Raw genomic sequence first — 19637 nt, 5'->3', positions numbered from 1 at the left:
TTGGCTGAGATTAAAGTTTTTACACAGCTGAATAAACATCAAGCAGACAGCTGATCATCAGAAGTGTGAGATGCTCGAGAGTTTACTCCGGTGTCCTGTTATATTTTAGATAGCAAGGAGTTTATTGAACTTCACCGAAACAATCTGCAAATTTCATTAAAATTCAATAAACTATCATCTTGTCTTTATTTTTAGTTAGCACATACCTTAAACACTTAAAGCTGTAAGCTAATGATAGTTATATAAGAGCAGATGCTGCTGGTGCAATAAGCTGTACGTTTTACGTTGAATGGATGATGATCTGATTAGTTGACTAATCGCAAAAATAATCGGTGACTAGTCGACTATCAAAATAATCGTTTGTGGCAGCGCTAGTGGGAGTGTATACGGTACACATGTTGTTGTCGTTGTGGTGGGTGCGACATGTGCAGTGGAGCTGCACAGCAGTAATCACCCATGGCGGGACCACCCGTACTGTTGACGGTCTTCCTGCAATTTGCTGCAACCTGACAGATAATATTTATCTCTGGACTCATCGCTGCTCTCTGGATTCATGTGTCCGTCCCGAGAGCCCCCTCACCCCCTCACAGGGACCAGTGATGCCAAAAATACAGAGATTTATTGCTGCAACACCTCGGCTCCAGACACAGCCCGGACTTTTACCTGAGGGAGGCACGCTGAAGAAGACGGAGAGGAGGAGGAGATGACTAAAGCGGGTCTCAGTGAAGTTGACTGTGTCGCAGCGCCTCATAGTTGTCCCTTTGTTGGACCTTACATCAGGAAAAGGTTAAATTTGTGTCTTGCTGGCGACATACAGTCTAGCCCTCCAGGACATCTGTTCTGCTGTTTTCTGGTTAAATTATGCTAAAGAACAAATCTATCCTCGTACATCCTGCCTTTCGAGGCCGCCCCCTTAACCGCACAGCGAGCCTTGTTGCTGCATCACTCTATAGATTTTTTAGACCGCTGTAGGTGGAGATATTAGCATCGCTGCATTTGGCAGAATGCCGTCGAACACTGGCACAAACGTGTGAATATTAACAGCACGTGAGGCGTGGCAGTGCGGGCTGCACTGCCAGCAGTCGCTCTTTACTGCTGAAAAGTCTCAGGCTGAATATCTCATTAGGCCCGAGTCCCTCGTGCAGTCATAATTTTACCTTTTTGGCATCGTCGTCCTCGCCGTTGTTGCGGCGGTGCAGCAGACTGGGTGGAGGGTTGTGTCTGATCACAGCTGACAGCGATACTTGTTGTTGGCTCCTCACTGAGAACTGCTAGAAAAATGCAGGGAAAGGCCTTTGAAGCAAAAAGGAGCCCTTCAGGCAGCCGGGCCCTTCTTAACATCATCAATAAAAGATGAGAAGAGGAAAGCAGAGAGAGCCAGCGACAAAGAAAGAGATGAAATCGCCTGTTTTTTTTTATCATTGATCCAGGCGCCACGTGAGGTGCACCGAAGGAGATGGAGTTTGTGTTAAAGCAAGTTATTGGTCGGTCCTGTGCAGACTCACTGCTGGAGCACGATCAGCCAGATGTTTACGGAGTAAAAGAAAAGCGTGCTTTGCTCTGTGCTGCAGCTCCGTCCTCTGTGCCACGCTGCCGCACCGTCTTCCAAGAAACCGTTCAGACACGCCGTGTCGCTGGGTGTCCTTTCAGCACCACGAACAGGCCCTCTGCACTTGATTTTAAACGTGCTTCCACATACACCGTCCTGCTGTCCACAGTGTTCCCAAAAAGCACAAAAGAACTGTGATGGATGGTTGTGCTCAAGCCCAAAGCGCCTTACTTTGAGATCCACGGACAGAGAGGATGAAAAATCACGAGTAGCTTCACTGTCCTGACACTGACTCGCAGAGCAGAACTTCAGGCGTGTCCTGAAGGTTGTGACGTGCACCTCTGGACTGACTGTCCTTAGGACGGTGGTCCTGCACCTGTGTGACCACAGACAAAAACTTTATCCCTTCTTCAAACACGGTGGCAGCAGACACGACGACAGACCGTCGTCCTGCTACGAGGTTATTAAAAGAAACAATTGCAAAAACCTCCCAAAACACCCAGTGGAAGCTAGACTGGTTAAACTGGTGGAATCTGAATCTGCTTTGTGGTTTTGTGTTGCTACGGGGCGGAGCTTCCCCGCTGTTGCTTCTCTTGTGTCTTTTCTTCTGCAGCTGCAGTTTGCTCTGCTGTCAGTTGAAATGATGAGAACATTGGTGTGCAGCTGGTGTGCTGATGATGACTGTTAGAGATGCAGATCCATGTCAGGAGTGGCCAAAAGACATTTTTGGAAACTGACTCTTTGTTAAATACAAATAAATACATATAAATAACTCCAGTGTGTTACAAACGGAGACTATCAGCCCGGTGACTCCCGTTAAATGACACATGGGCCAGTTTTTCCCATGAAATATTGACTTGTGCTACTTTGATGTTGTTGCTAAATAAATCATTCAGATTGTGCACAGCGTATCTGGATTCAGAGATTAAATGTGATTTGTCTCATTTTTGGAAATGTTCTGACAGACGCGGGCTCAACAGCCTGGGGTTATCTCAGGTCACCGCCTGGTTTGTTTGAATTCCTTACCGAGTTGTCATAAAACTGGGAAGCGGCTTCAGATCTGTGAGCTCCGTTGATCCTTATCTTTTTGCATCGTTTGACAGTCCGGCCGCCGAAGACAGAAAGTCGGTGTGAGGAGTCAGAGACGTGAGTTTGTGCCTGGCTTTGATTCAGCGCCTCAGATTCAAACCATATGCTGGCCTGAAGAAATGTCTGCATCCATCGTTGTGACTGTCAGCAGATCAGGATACTGTGTTACACTCATCCGTCTCCTCAAGTGTCACGTGTCCACAGGGATAAAAACAATGGTGTTCTCACCAGCCTGTGCAAATGGGTACCCTAAAGTATGACTACAGCTGTCCCGAGCCTTTATGGGGCCTTAAGCAGCGGTGTTACGATCTACTTGCAAACAGTCACAACGTGCATGAATGTGGCCCACGCGCTGACACAGGCTGTGGTTAAACTGGTCTGTTAACATATTTATCTCAATAATTCATTTAGGTTTGTATAATAATAATAATAATAATAATAATAATAATGGATTGGATTTATATAGCGCTTTTCAAGGCACCCAAAGCGCTTTACAATGCCACTATTCATTCACTCTCACATTCACACACTGGTGGAGGCAGCTACGGTTGTAGCCACAGCTGCCCTGGGGCAGACTGACAGAAGCGAGGCTGCCATATCGCGCCATCGGCCCCTCTGGCCAACACCAGTAGGCGGTAGGGTAAAGTGTCTTGCCCAAGGACACAACGACCAGGACAGAGAGCCCGGGGATCGAACCAGCGACCTTCCGGTATAGTTACAGCTGATCGCTTTAACACACGGACAGAAGTGAGTGGTGAGTACTTTCAGGTGTTTTCAGGGGCCTCACTGCTGGTGCAGTTAGCTGTTAGCTTGGGTCAGCTCTGTGCATAGCGCCACTTCACAACAACAGCTGTCTCCTTATATACTGTGAGGTAAACCCTCTACAGTATCAGAGAGTGGGCCTCAGCAAACAGGCCACGCCCTGTGAGCAGCAGTGGTGATGGTGGGGAGGATGAACTCTGCTGTGACCGGGTGAGGGGAAAGCTTTTGAAATGATGGCCACTTTTCAATTTCCTCATTTCAGATTTTTGCATATTTGTCACATTTTTTTGTTTCTAATATTCAAAGAAATTTTAATATCAGACAAAGAGAACTTCAGTAAATTTTTAAATGATTATTTTACTTATTAAAGAGAAAAAGCCTCCAAACCGACCTTCAGTCCCGTCGCAGCTCTGTATCCGTGTCATCGGTGGATATTTCAGCCCATTTAAATTTCAGATTGGAAAGGTTTTCTTGCACCTTATGTTCACTTTTTTTTCTGCAGGCCAACCTGAATGACTCTCACAACCAGATGGTCGTCCACTGGGCAGGAGAGAAGAGTAATGTCATTGTAGCCTTGGCTCGAGACAGTGCAGGAACCACTGGGTCCAAAACCAGCTCGGTAAGTACGCCTGAAAACATCCATGCATGTAACATGTAGGGTAGGAAACCTGGGAATACTAAAACCAGAAGGCCCAGGATTATTCCCAGTAGCCTCATACAGTGTTCAGGTTAGTCTCAGGCCTGGTTTTCCAGTTAAATCCCAGTCTGTAAACGGTCTGTGTGGCAGCGTGGCAGAAGGTTTGTGTTCACACTTGTTTAACATGTTTCTCATGATGGTACAAGTGTTGAGCTACACATTAATCGGTCCCATCTGCTACCTCAACACACACACACACACACACACACACACACACACACACACACACACACACACACACAGAGAAAAGAAACTGAAAGCCTCAAACACAGTCATTAAACAGCACGCCGCTTCTGTTTCCACTTCCTGGGATGACTGAGCACTTTCAGACGGAGAGCTGAGGGGAATACTGCTTTTCCTTCGATTGTGAAGTTTGTTTTGTCTCATTATGGGATGGATGTTGTTCTGTATTCCTCAGAAAGATTTATCTCATCATGCCAGTCCTTAACAGTGACCATGTTGGGCAGAACCATCAACCTTAAATAGCTGGTTGGAATAACGACCGATGCAGTTATTACTCAAACACCTTCATGTTGACCTGCAGTCTAAGCTAGCTAAACTGCTGATAGACAGTTAGGACCTCAGCATTGAATATTTCCTCCACGCTCACTACTTACCAAGCACAGCTATGTGAGGGCAATGGCCACTGACCAGACATTACTGTGGTTACGAGTATTTGTGTCCGTGTGCTGTCAGAGCCAGAGCGAAATATAAATAATAGTTTTAAAAAATAGTCTCAAAAGGATTTTTTCCCCAGTGATTGCAAAGTGTCTAAAGCCAAAATTGTAAATACTGATAGCACAGCTTTATAGATTATTGGCTGTTATTTATTAAAAATGTGTTTAATTTCCATTATTCTCTGAAATTGCTCGAAATGCATACGTGAGGTCGTGTTTTGAATTCAGCTTGTTTTCATGTCACTGCAGTTCTACTTGTGTTCTGGTGAAAGGGAAAGGAAACACACACAAATACACTGGTTTCTGAAGACGCCCTGTGACACAAAGCAGACAAACTGGGCTGAAATGATTCAAAGTCACTGTCAGAGTTAATAAAGATAAACCGATGAACTGCAAAGCTCTCTTATTTCAGTAGATATTATGTTAGGAGCGTTAGCGTGTGTGCACAGGCAGCATGGAGGCAACCAGACTGTTAAAAGACAGATTCTGTCATCTCTCCATCAACTCAGGGATTTAATATGGTAGTGTTACATATGTGACATGGCACCTTTGACCTCTTGCTGTGGCCAAACACAAGCTCACGTTGTGGTTACAGCGGAGGCGTTGGTCCCCTCATTTTTCATGAATTCAAGTGTAGTTGCGTGTGACTGAAGGTCGTACATCAGTTTAACACGTTTGCTTTGAAGTGTCTGGGGCATGTGTGCAAAGTGCAGACAGAGTTTGGCACCTTTAGACTTCCTTTCACATGTATGCTGAGTTTTCTACAAGGAGATGCTACGAGTCTGCATTCAGTTCGTCCTCGTCACACGTCACCATTTACAAACACTGAAAGGCTCTGCAGCCAACCAGTCACACTTGTCCTTTATAGATGCCACAGAGTTTTTAATGGGGGCATGAAGCCTTAAATGAAAATGAACATTTTTTAATTATGGCCTATCTCACACACCGACAAGCACAGGGCTCTGCTTTTAAATGCCAGACTGTCTCCTGAGGACATTTAATGCTTTTCTGTTAGTTATAATGGATTGTTTTCATTTTTGGATACAGCGGTCATGTCTCACGTGTTGGCGTTCTTGCTTGTCGAAAGGAGGTAACAAAATACAGTCTGTGTTAAGGAACAGCGATGCATGGCTCTGGTTTTCACATGATTTTCCACCACAGTGCTTTTGAAGGATGCTAACAGCACACAGATGGTCCACCTTTGGATTTAAGTTGGCACTGTGGTGTCCACGTGTGCTCACAGATGAAGTGAGCAGAGCTTTAACTTTCATGATTAACCGTCCCCAGTAAGTTACTGCTGTACCTCAGGAAATTATGATTATGGCGTTAGCTATTATGAGTGTGATGCATTACTTTCAGATAGCAAACAGGGTAAGATTGAAACAAGGCTTTGTTTAAATTTAGGACGTCTAAAGGTTCCTAAATACACGGCTGAGAAACTCTGTGTTGAAGGACATGTGGTAGATATTTTCTTATTTTTGGTTTTCTTGTTTCTCTGAAAAAGGCTGACATCCATGCCACAGTTAGTTTGCTTTTACCATCTTTCACCATCGAAGTGTCTATAAAGTAACATCTTTTTGTAGGTATTCAGTCATTAATCAACCCCTTCGTCCTCTCCAACACACAGCAGGCGCAGAAATTTGTCTTCCTTGAAACGGTGGATCACCAAGGTTACGCTCACACTGCAGGCGAAAGCGCATCAAATCCGACTTTTTTGACCCTATGCGACTCATATCCGATCGTGGTGTGACAGTGTGAACGGCACAAATCCCACCTGGGTCACTTTGGTATGTGGTACTGAATCCGATACATATCTGATGTTTTAGAAACCGACTGCTGTTTGATGGTCACGTCGCATTAAATCCGTCTTTTACGTCACCGACACAAGACAGACGCCGATTATCAGCGCCGGAGAAGACATCGCGAACGCTTCCTGGCCATCCAGTGAAACTGTTGGGAAGACAACGTTGGAGAAACGTGAACATTTTATTTGTACTGTATAATCTGCAGATTCTGACAGAAATCTGCAGCTACCCTTTGAAGCAGCGCTCCTCTAAAACAGCAATAAGGATCATTATTAGGCCAAATGTAAACAACACAATAACTTTATAACTTGAAGCAAAATTGGGAAACGTAAACAAGTCTTTATATTAAGGCCATCAGTCACACAAAAGAAAAGAAAATATCGCGATATATATCGTTACCGCATATGCTTCAAATTATACCGTGATATGAATTTTAGGCCATATCGCCCAGCCCTAGTCCAAACAGAGCGCGTTGTGTGGACGTCTTCTTTTGTGCATGCGGGCCGCTTTGAGGGTTCACACTAGAGTGCGTCACATTTTATTTGTAGTGTGAAGAAGCAGACAAAAAAATCGGATTTGATCAAAAAATCGGAATTGAGCATTAAGACCTGCAGACCTTTCAGATTAGTTTGACTCCACCAGTGTGTGAATGTGAGAGTGAATGAATACTGGAATTGTAAAAAGCGCTTTGGGTTCCTTGAAAAGCGCTATATAAATGCAATCCATTATTATTATTATTATTATTAGTGTTTTTAAAATGGCAGAATTTGCAGTTTGCCGAGTGAATTTTTTGATTAAAAAATATAATCCAGGCCTTTTCTCAGGGACCGCCGGGTGCAGGCATTCATACCTCCCTTGTTGTCTTCAGGTCTACGTGTCCTATGACCACGGCACCACTTTCATACCCGTCTCACACAAGTTCAAGTTTTCGGGGGCTAAGATGAAGGACGGCAGCAAGCAGGTCATCTCGCAGTTCTACCACAGCCCTGCAGACAACAGGAGGGTGAGTCTGGTCCCATTGACCCGTATTTACACGAGAGACAAGTGGAAAGTTTCCTGTATGTATTCTACACAGCACACATTGTGATGTCAGCTGTATACTGCCAGGTATGAAATAAAGCTTTTGGTTGCATTATGGGAAATTTAAGATCCAATGGTAGAATTGTGGAAACTAATCCAGCTTCTCCTCCTGCACATATCTCAGTGTCTGTGGATTTGTCACTGGTCGTCTTTTGGTGGAGCTGAACTGTTCTGTCAAGTAGAGCTGAAAAACTCAGCAAACATCCAAATATCTGAACAGAAAAAGTACAATTTTAAGAAAAATGTGAGCTCATACAGCAACACATTCCCAAAAGAAGTTGGGAAAGTGGCAACAAAAAGCTGGAAAAGTAACTGTTACTAAAAGGAAACAGCTGGAGTAACATGTTGAAACTAATTAAGTTAACAGCAGCAGATCGGTAACATCAGGTCTAAAAAGAGCGTCGACTTCAGGCAGCACTGCATTAACTGTCAGGAAGTAACTGGGACACATCGTGCAGGTAAAATCTGAATCATGCAACGACGAATCCTTGTGTGAACGTGGTGGGACCATCAGGAGTGTTATCAGTGTTCAGTTTAAAATCAGTGGCTGTGGAACTGGTAGCTTCCACATCTGGAAAGGCTCCATCAGCTGATTCATTTGAGTCCTCTGCTCTTCGTGATTTTATGTTGCAAACTCGTTTTCGTCACTGATACTTTTTTAAGGATTAAACCTTGGCGCCCGATGGTGAAGTAAACACGGGCTTAAGCTTGTCAGTCATTGCATTTTGTTTCTAATAAAACGTTTCCCAACGTTTCTTCGGAGCTGAGTTTGTGCAAAGTCAGCCTGATAGACCTTAAACTTTGTTTCCCCTCAAAGAAAACTTTTCTAGGATTTGTCAGATTTATTATGTAATGCTTCTGTTTGTTGTCTGCCTCCTCAGTACCTGTTTGTGGACTCTACCAACAACTACCTTTGGAACGCCTTTGACTTCTGTAGGAACGTCCAGGGCTTCTCCCTCCCCTTCAAACCCACCGACCTGCTGCTCCACAGCAGACGAGCCAACCTGGTGCTCGGCTACGACGGCTCCCATCCCAACAAACAGGTAAAGCGATGCTCTGACTTTACAGTGCTGTGTGTTTAAAAGAATGACGCACTTTGTTTAGTGTGAAGCCTCAGCGATAGCCGCACACCTTTTACTGAGTGGTGCTTGTAGATATGATGAAGCATTTGTAGTGTGAGTTTGACTCCCTGTTACAGCCAAAATTTGACCTGATAAAATGACTGTAGGTTTGCATTCAAATGACTTCAGCTTCATCTTCATCCAGTCATGTGCATGTGTAGGAAAACATTTCATGAAGCCTTTCTGCACTGAATATTCACACAATGTGGACTTGATGGATTTTATTATCCCTTATGTGAATACTTGTGGTGCTTACTGATAAAAATGCAGTTATTGACAGTATTCTACATATTTTGATACAAACAGAAGGACGATGTCTTCCTTACAAATGTCTAACAGCTCTGTGGAAACGTGTAAAAAAGTGTGTGCCAGGTAAATAACCTGGGACGTATTTGAACACTCAGTTAGGCTGCTGCTGCCACAGTAACCACAGTTTATGAGTATTTTATGAGAACAGTCGGTGAATGCTTTGGTGTTTCCAAAACATTCACCGACTGTTCCTCTGAATTTTTAAAATCCTAAAACGAAGGCTGAAATCGTGACTGTTTCTTGCACGTGTGCGTGATATGAAGTACTCGTCGCTTGTTCGATTCAGAAATTCACATGCAGGATATTCTAACCGGGACAGGAAGTGATGTCCTTGCATCATAGCTCTCCTGAGTTCAAACATAACAGTGGCAAACGTCTCTCCGGTGTTCTCCTTTACATGTGTGCTGGAGCCAAAACGAAGGAATGAGCTTGACCTACATTTTTACAGTGCACCATCCCCCTCTTCTCCTCCTCCCCCTCCCTCCTCCTGCTCTCTCCTTACACCCTCTCTCCTCTCCTGCCTTTCTAGCTGTGGAAATCGGACGACTTTGGGGAGACGTGGGTGTTGATCCAGGAGCACGTGAAGACCTACTTTTGGTAAGGAGGCTGAAGCAGTACAACAGGCATCAGAGGGTGTATCTATCCTGTGAGGGAGAACTGTCACCAACACAAAGCTGAGGAAATATAACCTTCCGGAAAACTCCTTTTAAATCTGCATCTCCTAACTCACGGCCTTCAGGCGTTAGCTACAAGCACATAAATAGATAAATTATTCTGCTATTCTCGCTGTCTGATATTTCTAGGCAACAACTCTGATACACAGATGAGTTCATCCTTACTCGACAGCACGTCGCTGCCATGAAAGACATTAACACAATAACACAGAGACTGACACATGAATGAAAATGTGTTTTTCTTCTTTATCTGACACAAAGTAGCTCTGCTTTAATCCAGTGTCAGGACAGTCAGTTAACATTAGGTCCGTTTAATGAAATTAGACACCTTCATTAAAAAATAAATTGCTTAATTTTGTCATTTCCATTGTTGGATTATCCGAAAGAATAATCCAACGGTGTTTGGTGTTTCTATACAGAAAGAGGTCAGAGCCCACACTCACAGCTGACTCCGTTAAATGTTGAAAGAAGAGTCGAGCTGTATTAGAAATGATACAACTCAGAGTTGTGGCTGCATTTATGATCACAGGTCTGTGGTTATTCAGTGACTGGTTTGACAAAAGCTAAAGTAATTAAATATAAATAGCATGACTGCAGGCTTCAACAGTGAACAGCCTGTTGTAAAAGATAAAGTTAAGATAAAGTTAAGACTGTTAATTAGATGTGTTGAGCTTTGGGAGCGGACGAGATGGAACCTGACCCAGATTATCTTGGATCGTCATGGAAACCCAGTCCCTCAGCTTTGTGTTGTTCTTATTTGATTAATATGAAAATACAACCAACAAATTGTAGGCAGTTTAATGACTGTCTGCACAGTGTTTCCTGTGATTTTATACAATACAGCTTATCTCAGCTCTAACATTTGTTGGCTACTGGCTGGATTTGATAAAAGATCAATAATGCACCGACGTAAAGCAAAGAAGTAACAGTTTAAGCTGTTCTGCATAAAGACATTCAGATGTGTAAGGCTGATCATGAATCCAGTGAGCATAGTGAGGCCCAGTCTGGAACATCTGGGCTTATGGTGTCTCCATTCAGCTGTGAGTGCTGTGTAAACTTGTCTTGACCAATAAAGGAAGCCTCACTAACACCACTGTGTAAAGCAGACCTTTGTGACAGCCCCTTGTCCCCACACCAGGCATCCTCACTTTCTTCCACATGAAGATGACTAGAACTCCTCAGTGAACCACGATTCTCCATTTAACTGTTTTCTGATATGACTGTGAGGTTTTCTGGGTTCAGGATGGACTCTTATCATGCTGGAATTTTGATTACAAGAATGCACGTTTTTCTGGTAAGCAGTTGTTGGACGTTTTCAAGCTTGCGTTTGTGTAGCTGTTGATAGTTGTCAAACCTGAACATTAGTGGTTGCACCTTGGAAAAATGTGTAGTCATTGCTGTCCTGTTATTAAGTGCATGACTTAACACTTTTGGCTTGTACTGTGAGCTTCGGCTGGGATAAATTCACAGTGTCATGTAAGTGGCTGAGAGACGGCAGCCTCCCCTGTTGTGTTTGTAGTATTTTAATCGAGGCTGTGAAACAACATGAGACAACACTTTACTCTGGCTATGTTGGTGCAGGTTCTCTGCAGCCAGGAGCCTTTAGATGTTTATTGAGCAGAGTAACATGTTGTCACCAAGGCAGAGAACCGAGTGACAGGATGGACGGCTGAATGGACTCTACCTGGATTACATCAGGTTTGCCAGGATAACTGCTACTTATGGAAACTTGATACAGTATTTAGTGCTTTCATTATTTCAATGTAAACATGGAAGGTTTGAAAGGTAAAATAGTTCCTGGTAAAATACTCAGTGCTTCTGCGCCCAGCATCATCAGTGAGCAACAGCAGCCATGAAAGAAAGGCAGAGTTCACTGATCGCTGAAGTCAACAAATGACCAACTCCCGGCACTAAGCAAACGAGTCAACCAGTAAAACATGGCTTCAGGTAGCATTTTGCTCGCCATCTCTCACGTTAACTTTAACCAAGCTAGTGTTAGCCTGCAGCTGTTAACTTGGGTATCAAGTAAATAATGTTGTTTAAAAGTTTTAACCTTTCGATGTTTGTTTGTTGTTGTTTTTCTGGCTACTGTTAGCTAATGCTAGCATGTCTGCTAATACATAAGAATGCAAGCCATCTAATGGAGCAAAATCCACAGTTAGCAAATTCATCTGACTCCTGATGCTTATCTGGTAGCTTAGCTGACTGTTTTCAAATGATTTCCTCCGCTAATATAGCTTGGTTGCTAATATTGTTACTAGCAAAATTGTGTGTTGCTTCCTATATGGACACATTTGAGATGTGTGACATTACAAGCATTGTGCATCACTATGTCACCAACACGAGCAGACGCTCTAGGCTCCGACTGCCTAGACCTCGCGGCTCACGAACGGCGTGCAGCTCTTCAGCCTCACGTCTGTGGGTTATACAAGCTAAAATACACAGATGGATATTTTGGGTTTGTTTTGTTTGTTAAACAAAATAAAGATTACATCTGCACCCCCACGCAACGTCTACAGCTGGGTTTCTCCCATCCTTTGGTAGGAGAGGATGTTGATGTTTAGGGGTGGTGGACGTCTGACCTAATGCGTTTACCACCCTGCCATATGGAGGGTGGTAAACTTTCCTCTCGCGGCTAGTTGCTTTAATCAGTTGCCTTGAAGTTGAGAACTTAAAGCCAATCGAAGGTGCTGAATCTGATTACCTTTCTTTGGTATGTGTACCTGTGAATCACTTCCTGCACAGATGCCCTTTTAGTGGAAATGCTGAATGGCTAGCTTACCAAATTAATTCTCCAGCTGAAGAGATTTATGACTCTGTTGAACCTATAGAATCTTAGTCATCATAAATGTTGTATTGGCATTAAGCTAATGTGCATAACTAAGACTTTCTTTCTGTACTAATAGCAGCCAGCTTCTTCCATATGTATCTGGGACTCTTCACTGTTTGCTTTTAGAACTGATGTTGGACGAGAGCTGAAGGATCTTGACGAAACTTTAAACAGTCCCGCTGTTATATTTCCAGTTTCCTTAGACTACCGTGACCTGGATGACTGAGAATCTACACAGACACATCTGACATTGGTTGCTTAGTTATGTGCAAGTCAGCTTTGTTGTCATTACCATCATCAGGATTGTGGTATAAATCAGTCACACTAACCAAGAGCTGCATGTAAGAGTGAGTAACAGGATGCTGACTGCAGATCATTACAGGGCTGCAGGTGTCATTAACAGTGATTTATGCAGTGCTCCTTTAGGTCTTTTTTATAAAGCACAACATGCAATGCTGCAGTGAAACCTGGTTTCAAGCTCTGTTGGACTGATTTATATTATAGAATAAACAGAGCACTAATGTTTGCCTTCTCCAAAGAGAATTATACCTGCTGTGTGCCAAAATATGTAATCAATATCCTCCCTTAACTACATTTCATGGTGATTGGTAAAAGCTGAATTATAGCTTTGGTGCAGAAGTATCCTTTCCTTTGCAGCCCTTGTACTATGCTACTGCCAGCAGTCATGATGGAATGAGTCATTATGTACTCCTTATCTGTTCCAAATGCTTCAGCACGCTTAGATTTTTGCTGTAAGTTAGAATCAGAAACAACTGGAGTCCTGTGGGGTTGAGGGACCAGTGGAAGCATTTCTGGACAATGCAGGCAGACCTGTTGATCTGTGATGCTTCCCCTCCACTCTGGGTGGATGCTAGACTGATGCTCTTTTAGGCAGGTTGCCCTCACCGTTTGTCTATGTGGGGAAAAAACCCTTTTTGCTCTGTGAATGAATTTCTGTCAGCAGCAGCTCAACTGTTTGCTGGTTATTGGTAAGAAGAAGCTAATTGGTTTGATGGCTAGTCAGTAAAAGCAGTTGAACTGGTGACTTTTAATATCAGTAGAAGTATGAATAGTTAAAGCATTTGAAGCTTCTGTTGGACCACCATAACAGGGAGTGTCAGTTAGTAAGGAAGAGCAACAGGAGTCCAGGAGGCGTGGACTGGCCAACCTTAGCAGAGCTGCACAGTAGCTGTGGGGAGTTATGGTGTAAACCAACACATCCGACTCTCTGTCTCTCTTCCGCAGCGTGTCTTTTGTGCTGTCTCCCCAACCAGTCATGGTAGATGGCCCCGCCCCTCCCTGAGCCTGGTTCTGCTGGAGGTTTCTTCCTGTTAAAAGGGAGTTTTTCCTTCCCACTGTTGCCAAAGTGCTTGCTCATAGGGGGTCATATGATTGTTGGTTTTTCTCTGTTGTATTATTGTAGGGTCTACCTTACAATATAAAGCACCTTGAGGCGACTGTTGCTGTGTTTGGCGATGTATAAATAAAGTTGAATTGAATCTGTCACGTGCTGCATGGACTGAAAACAAGCCAGCTTCCTTCCATGGGTCCTGATGCTGAATCCTTTTATATCTTCTACTTCCTGTTGACCGAGGGCTCTCCCTCCGTCTTCTTAGTTTGAGCTGAACTAAACTGTGATAGATTTTGGATTTTTAAGGAGAAGCAGCAGTGTGCTTGATTCATAACACAATACAAAACTTAAAGGTAATGGTTTTATCTGAGTCATCTTTTTTATCATTGACAGCCAAAATGATCTGGTCCCTGGATTTCTAGATGTATTTAACTACTGATGCCTTTAAAAGTCAGCAAATAAGATTTGAAAATGCTGCTAAAGGTACAAACCGGCCAGAAGACACTGCAAATCATCTGAGGACCAAAGCAACACAAATAAGGATTGATCTTACGCTCGCCCCTGGTGCTCCATCCAATTTGGGTTTAATCCTGTTTGTTGTGGCGTTAGAAGAGGCTGCTGCTTTTGTGCTGCACATCAGTCTGAAGGCTCTGTAAGCCAAAGCGATCTGAGCCTGACTATCAGTCTACTGCTGGGTGTGTTCAGAACCACCCAAACCAGTGGGACCCCCCCACAATCTCACATAACTGGTAATCCTATGATCGCACTGCTAGAAGACAGACTGAGAGGCAAAATCCATTTTGTACAATAAGAAGTACAATCTCTTCTGCCATATGGATTACAACGAATGATACAAATCCCACATAAAAGGAGTATCAACTCTATATATAGGGAAACCAAGGATCTGTGGGAGAAAGGGGGGCGTTGAATAGATATCACATAGAAGCGTTGCAGCTCTGAACATTTTTAGGCCGACAGTAGTGCAGATTATAGCTGGTCTGGGTTGGACCCCTAAAGTACCTTTGCTACGTGGGTCACAGGCTCAACCAGGTGAGCGGTATCCACAGTCTCTAGTGGGATGGTCTTTAACCTGCCCTCCCCCTCTGTTATGACGGGTTGTGCTGATAAATAGTGCAACTAAAGGTCGGGTGCATTTCCCGCTGGCGCAAGTTTTATCAGGGGAGCCACCTGACCTGCGATGTGTGTTTTCTGCAGTGTAATTGCATCTAGTGTGCCATGTCTGAAGTTCTCAAGGTAAACTTACAGCAAATTTTACTGCAAGAACAAAACCAAAAAGTATATCCTGTGAAACAAAACCAACAAAGAAACAGACCAGCTGAAATGTTCACCACCATGTGGACTGTTACTCGCTCAGGAATCTGACCGGTGCGAGATTGAAGAACAAGCCACGGTGACCTATGACGCCAGATTATGTTGAAGCATTTTTAATGGCTTCAAATCAAATGAAGCTTTGATTGACGTGGAATTTCTTTTACGGTTAACTTGTAAAACCTGACAGTCTGGTTGACTACATGTCCTAATTCATTGTTTTTGAGAGTTGAGCAATATCGCCAACGGAGGTTACGTGGTGGGTCCGTGTCCATAATGCATTCCTGGGATATCCAGTGTGCACAATCATACTTTGGCTTTCTAATGTTAGTGGGAGAATTGGGCCTGCAGTGCTACATGTCTGGTCTGAGAAAAGATTTGCTATTAAAGAAACCTGTGCTGTTGGTGGTCGTATCTCAGATAAAGTGGCCTTGTCATTCCGAATGCTCGGTTTGAATGCCATACGGACCTGACACAAAGAGAGAAACTACCAAAACAGGGTAAGAATGGTGTTTAGGAAGTGTTTAGTAAGGGCACAGATTAATTCCAAGGAAGGAGCAGAGACAGACTACGAATAGCTCTCCACGCACTCTCAGGCCAGACAGTGTCCATCAGTTGAACAGGGACCTTTGAATGAAAGCCACAGAGGCAGAGCTGAGCGAGACACTGCTCTCTCTGTTTAGTTCTCGAGACTCTGGCAGGAAACGCGCTGATTTGGAAGGCAGACGATAAGATGCAGTGAACCTCCTTCATTCATTCGGGCTCTGTGTGCCACGAGCTGGAACAGAAACGGCCGTAAATAGTTCGACCACGCAGTTTTTCAAGGTTGGCGCACAGATGGAGATTTTCAGTTTGAACTTCCTGAGAGCCTGAGAGTGTTTTGTGTTGACATTTATTGAAATCCTGAAAACGGGATTATTAAATGAAAAACTGACAAGGAATCATTTGTCTGTGTGAAGCCTGTGAGACCACTGGGTGAAAGCGGAGTTTAGTTCTTGCTTTTCTGATTGACATCTCTGAAGAGTAATGTCCTGAACGTGAGTTTGTTTCAGATTCAGAAACAGCTGTAATTCTGTCATCGATAAATGATTCAGTGTGAGGCTTCAGAACAGGCCCTGCCTAACCTTTGGTTGTTGTCCATCTGTTAAGGCCTATTTACAATTATAAATGGATATATTTAAGTATGAAAAGTGTTTGTGTTATTCTCATGTTCTCCATTCCCTGCCTATCCTCACCTTTTTTCTCAATATCTCCCTCTGATACATCTTTGTCTCTCACCTCCTGCTCTTGTCTCCTAAACCCAGGGGTGTGGAACCCTACGACCCCCCAACCACAGTCCTCGTCCAGAGAAACGAGCCCCAGGGTGTATCCACTATACTCAGCAGCACTGACTTCTTCCAGAGTGAACAGAACCGCAGACTGATCCTGGAGCAGGTGGACAGCTTCCAGCTCCGAGACAAGTACATGTTTGCCACCACCACACGGGTAAGGAGACCATTGTGTTCCAGTGATTGGTAACTGGTTTGTTAGTGGACAGAGAAGCGATAGCAGTTTGATATTTAAAACAACAATAAAAACCAGATGAAAGTATGGCTCAGCAAACGTCATCATATAATCCAGGTAACTGTCCTCCATTTGTAAGCTAGCCTTACTGCTACTAATGGATCCTATACTCGTTTGGTTTGGCAGGAAACGTGCTCCACAGAAGGTCTGGCTGACTGACCACATTCTGATTTGCATTTGTCGTATTCATAACAAATGTATAAGACAGAACAGAATCTCCAGGTTCTGAGACCAGAACTATAACTCTACAATGAAACAAGTTAAGAAAACCCAACGTGTCCAAATTAATATAACAAAAGGAACGGCAGTGAAACCATGACCAAACGTAATAATGGGGTGGAGAGGCAGATCAGATTGCCCTTTAGAAGCATAGACCTGCCTGTACCAGGTCAGTTGTGCCTGATCTAATCTTTACGAACAAATGAGTTGGTCAGGGCTGACACATGAGCAAACATGGAGTTTTCCAGGGCACATAAAAGGTTTTGAATCTGTGCATACAGATTGCATGTCAATACTAAACGAGGTAGAAAAGTCTTTTCCCGTAAACAATGAACTGCCTTGTGGAACCGTGTCCCTCCTTGGGCTCACCGTGGGGACAATATGTGAGAGCGGCAGCAGGCGGGAGCTCTGTGCTCCTCAGGTATTGCTGCCAACCTGGTAAGACGGTACAGCTAAAAACAGCCATACTGTTTCCTGCCACCACCTTATCCTTTCTCAGTCAGGTCTGGGCACAGCACAACTTTAAAAGAGTTGGCTGGTGTACGTCTTTCAGGCTGGACAGAGCCAGGCTAGCTGCTCCACCTGTTTCCAGGCTTCATGCTGTTTAGAAAACAGTTGATCATTTGCTGTAGTGTTCCACCAAGGAGTCATTTTACATCAAACATTAACAATACAGAAGCTTCTGGTTCTAGCTTAAACTTGAGACCTTCCCCGAGGATTCTGGGTGTTTTTAACAGCCTGAAGTGTGATTTTGTCATTTATGCACCACTGCCCTGCTTCCTGACAGGTACCCAGACACAGACTCCTTATAAGAAAAAGAATTATTGATGCTTCAGGTTTTATTTTGATAGCAACACCATTAAAGAGGAAGCAAGCTAAGGTTAGCCTGTTAGCTGCTGTGCTAGGTAGCTAGTGGCTTGATTGGGTTAGCAGGAAAGCTAACCTTACCTTAAACCAGTGGTTCCCAAACTTTTTTTGCTTGGCCCCCCCTTTGTTTTACAAGAAAAATGTTGCCCCCCCCCCCCGCGGGTACGCGCGCACGCACACATCCTCCAACCACACACACCCATATTTTGCTCCATTGCGGTTTGTTTCACACCTCAAACTTTTAGTAAACAATTAAGCAAATACAAGTAAACTGCAATAAATTACAGGTAGTAAGAAAATAAACTACTAACTCTTTTATGCTACGTCCACACCTACACGGGTATTTTTGAACACGCAGCTGTTTCGTCCACGTAAACGGCGTTTCGAATCACCGAAAACAGATTTTTTTTTAAAACTCCTTTTCTGCGTTTACGTGTGGACGAGGAATACAGAGTTCGTCACGCAACGTCAAAGGTATGTGCCCTTTTTCACGTTACGCTGTGCGCCACGTTATTGTTTACATGAGATGAACTGCAGAATGGCAGATAGAGTCAAAATACTGTTAATCTGACTATCTGCAGGTTTTACACGCAGTTACTGTCCCTCCATTTACAAAGGCAGAGGCGTCACGGTGGGATTATTTTACATGTAGTTTTTTTTCCTGTGTAATAATATTCAACATTGCTGTCAATACATTTTTCAAAAAACGCCTCTGTGCAAAATAGGTTCAAAAACATAAACAGCTGTGGGATCCTGTTTGTCCGTGATTTGAACCGGGGGAACAAATCGTGGCAGGATCAGCCTGATATTATTTGTATCCTGCTGTAACTTTGCTGTATAAAGTATAGTATAGTATGTATATCTCCAAAATGTCAGGAGTAGTTAGTCATTACAAGAAGTGTTTGTGAACTAAAAATCAAGAATGTGGGATCCTGTTTGTCCGTGATTTAAACAGCCCAGCGCTGCTCCCGACGAAGGGGAAACCAACCCTGCAGGGTGACCTACCTCGGCACTTGTACAGGTGAAACCAAAGGGAAGATTTGCTTCACCATATTTTCTAGTCTTTGGCTTAGAATGAAGTTGGTTTGGAAACATATTCAGCGATGCTTCATCTCCTGCTGTGCGTTTCTGTAGGCGCCCTTGCTAGCAGTGTCCAAGCGTTTTGTTTTTTCCCCCCTTTTCATCCCGCGCCCTTCTTAAGCTCTTCTTAAGCTCTTCTAGTCAGACTAGAATCTGAACAAAGTTTGGATAACAACACCATCAATGCAGTAACACATCTCTTGTAGTGTAACACTGAGTTGACTCAATAAGCTACCCTACAAAGCAAAGGCACTAACCAATCACTAACAGGTGTTTACCCGTAAGGTGTAAAAGGCTGATGGGGTCGACGTGTCGGATGGGCAACACCCAAGTTTGTGTATGCAATAACTTGAGGACGCTGTGACGTAGGAGTTTCAAATTGATATCATTGGCGTATCTACTCAAAATCTTAGATGAGTTTGAATCTCAGTGACCTCGGCCTCAGGGTCAAGGGTTAGAGGTCAAGTTTTCTGAAAATCTTGTGAATGGAAAACTTGAGAAGGAAGTTATCTAGGATTTTGAAATTGATATCATAGGTGTATCTGCTAAAAATCTCAGAAGAGTTCAAATCTCAATGACCTCTGCTTCAAGGTTACAGGTCAGAGGTCAAGTTTTCTGAAAAACTTATGAATGCA

General features: G+C 43.7%; 1 protein-coding gene across 2 annotated transcripts in view; it reads left to right on the top strand.

Annotated features, from left to right (window-relative positions):
• sorl1 (sortilin-related receptor, L(DLR class) A repeats containing) overlaps positions 1–19637 on the top strand; it is an 86327-nt gene that overhangs the window by 19990 nt on the left and 46700 nt on the right. For both annotated transcript variants that reach the window (XM_084951158.1, XM_084951156.1), the window contains exons 2-6: positions 3903–4019; positions 7448–7582; positions 8541–8702; positions 9619–9686; positions 16578–16758. In XM_084951158.1, the coding sequence (XP_084807284.1) occupies positions 3903–4019; positions 7448–7582; positions 8541–8702; positions 9619–9686; positions 16578–16758 (663 nt within the window). The remainder of the gene's footprint in view (positions 1–3902; positions 4020–7447; positions 7583–8540; positions 8703–9618; positions 9687–16577; positions 16759–19637) is intronic.

This window comes from Perissodus microlepis, chromosome 14, assembly GCF_051167445.1.
Source record: "Perissodus microlepis isolate ML-2025 ecotype Zambia chromosome 14, ASM5116744v1, whole genome shotgun sequence".
Taxonomy (NCBI): Eukaryota; Metazoa; Chordata; class Actinopteri; order Cichliformes; family Cichlidae; genus Perissodus; species Perissodus microlepis.
The sequence above is the reverse complement of the archived record's forward strand: the minus strand, read 5'-3'. Positions and strand labels throughout refer to the sequence as shown.